This window comes from Blennius ocellaris (genome assembly GCF_963422515.1).
Source record: "Blennius ocellaris genome assembly, chromosome: 4".
NCBI lineage: Eukaryota > Metazoa > Chordata > Actinopteri > Blenniiformes > Blenniidae > Blennius > Blennius ocellaris.
The window spans coordinates 27,997,899-28,005,708 of record NC_137653.1 but is presented as its reverse complement, the minus strand read 5'-3'; the positions used below and the strand labels follow the sequence as shown (position 1 = coordinate 28,005,708).

Here is a 7,810-nt window from a genome sequence, read left to right as displayed (position 1 = left end):
AGCCAAGCTGCTGCAACACGTTGAATTTGGGACAGCATGACGATACTCCTGCTGGAAAATCAACAAACATTCGTGGCTCAGCGCTGCTGATATAACAGCGCCGTATTATGATGTCCAAACTGTGAGAGGGGCGGGGCTGAGCAGAGGCAGAGGGGTGTCCCAAATCTAAGGGCTGCAACTTTTACCCCTTTGCCTTTGCCTCGTTTTGGAGGCGGAGGGCTAAGGGGTAGGCGGAGGGGTAAAAATAGAATTAGGATTGGCCCTAACTGTCTCATCTCTGACCGCTAACCCACCCGCTCTCTGCAGCACACATTTTGAATTCAATAGCATACTCTGCTACTGACCTGGAGTGCTGACCGAGAGAGGGAAGTCGATTAGCTGCCTCTTTATCCGTGACATGATGGTGGCGGTGGCCCACTGGGCTGCCTTCCCTGATAAATAACCCTGCCATTATAGCAAAGCGAGTCTCATCAGTAGAATATGAAGCTGGCTGGTGCCTGAAAACTCACTCACACTGCACGATGAAGTGACCACAGGCTCCTATCTCCCCAGCATAATGCTCCGGCTTGTGGATACAAGGCTCCAGGGCAGCATGGTTGGGTGGTGAGTGAGGAAGCAGATGCGACCAAGGCTGCAGCGGTGTGGGGTGCAGAGGGTGGACTAGAGGAAACACAGACCTGATCCAGCCGAGTGGCAAGACGAGCAACTTGGGTCATTTGGCTGCTCAGAATATTACCGATGTCCTGCAGTGCCTCCTGATGCTGTCCAAGGAGGTTTACGTGGGAGGACAACGCATGCTGGAACGTCCCCGGGCCTGCTTGAGTCCATGATGGACAGATCATTCTGTTACGACTTGCTGTGAGTGTTGGACCTAAAAGCAGACAGGAGATGGACTGCAGTGAGGAGAAGAGTTTTTAATAGGTTTTAAGTGGAATACATGGATCTACAGAGAGAGTCCAAGCGGGGGTCAGGCAGCTGGATCCGAAACTGGGGCAGCACAAGGAAGGAAAAAACACGAGTTAGCAAAACTAAGGTTCAAAAGGGCACAAAGGATTCCTTTCCAAAAGTTGAGCTGGCCAAGGATAGTACCACTTTGGTAAACGGACGGTCTGGCGAGGAGGGAAGAATGGTCCAGAAGCTTTATGGAGGAGGTGGTGATGATCAGCTCCAGTGCTGGGCATATCAACTCCCCCCACCATAGGCACACAGGGGGAGGGAACACAGGAAAAGAAAGCAGAAAGGCCATGACACTTGCATTAAAGAAGCTACATAAAAAAGTTTATTATATTTGTTCCTACGCTCTCATGGATTCAGCTATTTGTTTTGAGTATTATTTTGTACTTAATAATTCTGTCGACCAAGTAAGAACTGAGCCCCAGCCAGTGATTTGTTTATTTATTTCTAAAATTTGCATTGCTCTTGCGTTGCTTCTTCCCAGCATACCATTCAGATCAACTAACAGTTATTGTGACTATTTTTAGCAAACAGCAGAGAATCAAGGGGTGGGAATTGATACGACTTCATCAATATCAATGTCATTGTCAATTCTGCTTTTCAATCCAATTCCTAATCAATTCTCCTATTGATTCCTGAGTTGTTGGGGTTTTTTTTTAGGGGAAAAAAGTAGTCTTACAGTCTTCTGCACCAAAAGGAACAATTAATTTTTTTCCAAACCTGAAACATAATCAACTTGAACATACTGAATAGGCTGAAACAACACACAGTCAGGAATATATTGTCTTCTTAACACTTGAATATGCTAAATTAAAGTGCTTATGAAACCATATCACATGTTAATTTATTACATTTTCCCTTAAAAAATAATAACAGTCAAAGGTGTATTTGCCTTCATTGGATGCCCCTGGAATTTACACTTTTTCAAATTTTGAGCCTGAGAGGAATGTAGAAGTGACGCGAGGAGGAACGCTTTGTCTCGGTCTGCAGGGAATGCTGTGTTTTCATATGTTAGTGCTTTTTTGGGGGGGGATTTTTCAACACAGGTTGATCTCATACATAGGGTACGTCAGAAATGTCCCTCCTCACTCCTTATCTATCGACTTTCACTGAACCCCGGAAGTTTTTTGTGTAGCGGCCATGATAAGGACTGTCTGAATTCTCAATAAGCAAAGAAAAGGAGGCTCGTTGTTTCCTTTAGAGCCTCTTTTAGCACAGGACAGCACTGATGCTTCCTTTAGAGCAGTGTTTTTCAACCTTTTTTGAGCCATGGTAACATTCTTCCTTTTCTAAAACTTCTCCATCACTGTCACTGACACAGTACTTTGATACAAGATGGTAGCAGGAGGTGGAGATTAACCACATTGACTCTGTTAAGTTTCATTTCACCAGCAACGTTCTGTGCTGCCCTCTAGTGGTGAAGAGTATTGTAGCATCACGGAGTTGGTCGCTGCAGGGCATGATGGGAGTTCAGGTTATGTGTTGCCGGAGGTTATGGAGGGTTATTGTTGGGGTTGTTGTGTGTGTTGATTTGTGCTTGTGTTGTGTTTTTGTTCCTCGGTTCAGATAGTTCATTATTTCGTCTAGTTTGGTTTGTTGGATGTTGGTGTGAAACCATGAGTGAGAAATGTGTTGTGTGGAGTCTCATCCTGTTATGAAGTTTCCATCATGTGTCCATGTTGTAATAAAAGCATGTTGATCAGCTGGCAGAATAGAATATCAATTCTGAGCAATTCTTCTGCCGTGCTTGACACCGTATATTAATTAGATAAGTGTTTATCAACCACTGTGCCAATAATCAGTTTTGCTGTGTAAAATTATCCAATTTCACATTTATTCTAAAATAACATTTACTCTCACAGCAGACTAATCGTGTATAAATACTGTGATGAGGGGTGTGGAAGAATTGCTCTGAGTCGATCAAGCCACACTGAAAAATCCCTTCTTTTGCATATCTCGACGGAACTTTACGAAGGTGTAAAACCCAATTTTTACTCAAACTTGTCCAGAAGAAGTCAGGTTTTTGATGAAACCTTCCATTGCTAGCGCAACGTAGCACGTCGGTTCGATGATTCTCGCACGAGGCTCTGAATGTTTCCAAGCTCTGGAGTTAAACTGAGTCAACGGCTTCAATAAACATGAGTTCAGCGATACGTGCAGCCAAAAAGCGCTGCCTTCTTTAAACTTAACCAAAACTAGATAAAGACTAGATAATGGTTACCACCATACAACCTTCTGTAAATGAATTGTTCATATTGGTGACACCAAACAATTCTATGTTCCAACACAGGAGATCTCATTCCTCAACCCACTCAACTCAGTCAAGTTTAACATCTCAGACATTTCTATTAACCATCTTTCCTGCATTTACAAAATGTAGTTTTCTCCCTGTCTCATGGTTTCACACCAACATCCAACAAACCAAACTAGACGAAATAATGAACTATCTGAACCGAGGAACAAAAACACAACACAAGCACAAATCAACACACAACAACCCCAACAATAACCCTCAATAACCTCCGGCAACACATAACCTGAACTCCCATCATGCCCTGCAGCGACCAACTCCGTGATGCTACAATACTCTTCACCACTAGATGGCAGCACAGAACGGCTACCGGTAAAAATTGGGTTTTACACCTTCGTCATTAATCAAAACGTGGTACGAAAGCAGGTTCAAGCATTAAAAAAAGAACTTAATTTCTCTATTGGGGAAAAAAACTGTGTGGCCCGAACGGGGCTTGAACCCACGACCTCTGGGTTATTAGCACCACGTTGTAACCTACTGAGCTAAAAGATCGTTTTTCAGGTATGGAAAAAGAAATAGCTTTTATTTTCTCGACAGGCATTGGTGGGTTGTTTATATTACAAGGTGTAGTTAATTATTTCGTCTAGTTTGGTTTGGTTTGTTGGATGTTGGTGTGAAACCATGAGTGAAATGTGTTGTGTGGAGTCTCATCCTGTTATGAAGTTCCAGTTGCAGAGCAATTCTTCCCCAGCGCTCGCCACAGTATTTATACACGATTACTCTGCACACTGCTCTCACAGCTGACAGCGGCTGTGAGAGTAAATGATTTTTTAGAAAAAATTTGAAATTGGATAATGTCCCACGGCACACCTGACTAAATCTTGCGGCTGTTCCACGGCACAGTGGTTGAAAAACACTGCTTTAGAGACTCTTTTAGCATAGGATAGCACTGATGCTTCCTTCATCAAAGGAGGTGAGCTCATGACAACAGTTAAAAGTTTTATCTTTGTGTTCAGTTCATGAAGAGTTATTGAGTGGAGTTAGACTCCAATCCAGTGCCATCATTCCTACCTTGATGGCCAGAGAGATGTGGCAAGCGCAAAAGCCTCCTACTTTGTCACTGGAGCAGTGGTGGAAACCTCCTGTTGAGAGGAGACAAACACTGAGCGGGTCACTGGGATGGGGTTAGGGTGAGGGGAGTCTATTACCGAGCCTGAAAGGCCTGGCCTGGAGGCAGGACCCTATTGTTATTGTAATGCTTCTTATTATTCTTTCTTATGATCTTTTTTCTGCCGTGTCATCGGACCCAAATTTGATCCCCTAAACACGCTCAAAAACTCACCAAAGTCTCAAGACTGGCAAAACATTTAATAAAATGTAAAAATGGAACCCCAGAGTGCCAAAATGTGCTCTCTCGTGCCGAACCTCTCTTGTTGGTGAACTTTGGTTGTTTGTGCACTCATGGGTAAATAGTATCTCTTGTACGCCCTCTCGTGGTTCTAGCTAGTTTTTTTTTAAAAAAGAAAAAAAGTCCTTCAATTTCTGTTCCAGTTCCACAATCGTTGGGACGCCATGTTGCACAAACACAAAGAAACACACCTGCTTGGTTTTTCAGTTTTACACTTCAATTCCTACGAGATTATTACACTGTTGTCCTGTCAGATCTCATCTTTAACAACTGTGATGAGGCATCTCACAGTTCATCTTTCACAGTTTTAAAATAGTTAATTTCAAATCAGTCTGATCATTTTTCCTCATATCACAAATAATATACCATTTTTCAGGAACTCTCATGTTCTTACCTTTCACCTCACAGGTTATTTGCCACAGATATTTTTGTAGGATTGGGAATATTCCTGTATAAAGTATATATTGATGGTTTTGCTGCATATCTGTATTAACAGGAACAGTGTTATTTTGTGTCTTTTGTCTTTTAGTTTCAGTTAGTGCACCTGTTTGATGCTTTTATTTCCAACTTCACACTGTATTTGACAATAAACAAGGACTTCATTTTTAACTTCACAGCCAATTTCATAAAATAAAGATGTTCAATATTGCTATAAAAAACAAGCCACAATTTTATTTGATTTGGGGTCTTAATATTGTTCTTGTGTTGCTCTTGTTATTGTTATTCTTCTACAAGCCTCTACAAGATATCCAATAATACAATTTAGAACTTCTTTTCAGTTACCGGTACTTTGTCTCAGTATCAGTGGTGGTGTGGTTTGGTTTGCTGGTTTGATTCCCCCCATCTGCTCTTTCACCTCCTCGGTCTCAGTGTGCATCATATAAATAATTAAAAAGAAAACTTTTCACCAACTGTTTGAATATTGATTGATATCATGTTCACTTTTAATGAATGAAAGATGTTCTTCCTTTGGGAAGAAGACACACATTTATTGTGACTGTACTGTAGAACGGATCAGTTGTGTACAAAATTATTTAAAATAATTATAGAATTTATAGAAATCCTGAAGCTAAATTTGAAGCTATAAATACGCGCGTGTGTGTGTGTGTGTGTGTGTGTGTGTGTGTGTGTGTGTGTGTGTGTGTGTGTGTGTGTGTGTGAAACCAAGAGGAGAGGACTTGGTAAACAAAACAAACTTTAATAATGACAAGGAAAAGCTCCACACACACTTCCCTCTTCTTCACAGTATGCGTGATGGCAGTGCACATACATCCATCAGACAACAGGTGGCGCTGCACAGCAGCTCCAGCAGCCACACACACTCAGCATGGTGCTGCGTTCAGGGACTCCTCACAGCCCCCCCCCTCCCTCCGGCCCTCCTCTTTCCAGCAGGTGATTGTGAAACAGCTCCTCTGGGCTCACACTGGGTTTGTTCATGTTTGGTAACTGTGACTCACTCAGGAGAAAATGACCACTGCTATTGATTATGAAGCTGCCATCAACTGCCTACGTGCTTTTATGTTCCCATAGCAGGTTAATAATCGTCGCTAAACCACTATGCGTTGTATCGCTGACTGATTTGCATGCTGTCATGACAGAAGTGTTGAAACGGACCACTGCTCCATGCCGGGGTCTTTGTGTGCGCCCGGTGCATGGAGGGTTCTACGACAGATTTCCCAGCAGACTAAGACACTATAAAGGAGTGCACTGGCTGCACTCGTTTCTCTTTCTTCCTTCTATAAAGCTTCAGATTTGGTGCACATTTCACACTTCAGTCCCGCAATAAATATGCCGAGTCTTTGGAGGTCGACCTCGCGACTCTTTAGGTGGCGTGCAGCCGGTTGGATATGGGTCGCTGGAACGGAGTTTGCTTCTTGGCGAAGGTCATGGGTTGGCTGCCGACGGTGTCGTGCAGCTCCTCCTCGGTGAGGCCACACAGAGCCTTGGCCTCCAAACTGCTCCTCTCCCGGGCCAACATGAGCAGCATCTCTGCGTCCAGCGGCTCGCCCGAGGAGAAGGGCTGGCACACGGTCTCCACCAGGCCGATGACGGTCCCCATCACGGCGAACACGGAGCCCACCATGTAGACCTTCAGCATGCCCTGGGTGGGCTTCTGACTGACCATTTCTTTGGCCAGGGGGATCAGCTCATTCAGACTCTCCATTTCCAGCAGCTCTGCTTCAGTACTCGTTTGTAGAGCTGTGGAAAAACAACCCAACAAATTCTGCATGTAAGTCTGGGAAACGTTGCACGAGATTAAATGAATAAAAGCCCCAATTAAAGCTTGAAGTTTAAGAAGTAGGCATCTTGCACATTACAGGATTTGAGACATTATGTGTCCAGTCGTGAAATCTCAGGTTTTAGAATAAAGTCTGGGATTTAAATACACGTTTGCAGTGGTTACAAGTGGTCCTGCATTAACAGAGCATAAATGAGTGTCAAGAAGAAGAAGTAACTTACTGTGCGGTGCTATGTGGCTTGTTCAGCTCTCAGATCTTGTCGTCTCTCAGCTCCCAGTTGTGGTAATATCACACCCTCCTCAGATCTGCCGGTCATTTATAGCCCTGGGCGCACCGCCCACCCTGTTGAATATTCATGAGGCCTGAAGGTGAGCAGCGGCGGGCTCCGTGCCACCACCTTTAACCCACATAAGTCTGTTCATTTACTATTACTGTGACTGTTACTCAGAAATATAAACATTTCACGTTTTTTTTACTCAGCCCAAACTGAGGACTAAGAAAACAGTGTGTACAGTCAAAGTCAGACTTTAGAACTATCAGTTCATTGCCGTCATTCTGCACATTGAGATGAAAGTAGATCAGACTTCTGCTTATACGTCACATAGAAACAGAAAAACTGTATTTTACTCCATTGACAACATATGTGATGAGCTCTGAGCACATAAAACCAGAGCACATTACAATTGTGAAGTGTCTAAATGTACTTATTTATTTGTACGGTCAAATTCATTCTCATTTATAAGGAAACAAACTTACATGATGTTGCATGAAGTCAGAAGAAAATAAGACTATATAATCACATGCATACTGAAAGTGGAGTTGAATTAAAGATCATATTATGGCCACGTTCCTTCATTTTGCTCATAAACATTATATTGTAGAATAGCAGTCCTAATCGGTGCATGAAATGTGTAAAAAGAATCATACAGTCATTTTAAAGGAAAAGGTTTTCTAAGT

At 43.0% G+C, this 7,810-nt stretch overlaps 1 protein-coding gene across 1 annotated transcript; it reads right to left on the bottom strand.

Moving 5' to 3' along the window:
• Nucleotides 1-5,912: 5,912 nt before the first annotated feature.
• g0s2 (G0/G1 switch 2) lies at nt 5,913-7,115 on the bottom strand. The gene is made up of 2 exons (XM_080494370.1): nt 7,074-7,115; nt 5,913-6,812 (listed from the first exon to the last, which is right to left on the bottom strand). Exon 2 carries the CDS (start codon nt 6,775-6,777, stop codon nt 6,436-6,438), a length of 342 nt encoding a protein of 113 aa, XP_080350496.1. The 5' UTR covers nt 6,778-6,812; nt 7,074-7,115; the 3' UTR covers nt 5,913-6,435.
• Nucleotides 7,116-7,810: the final 695 nt, after the last annotated feature.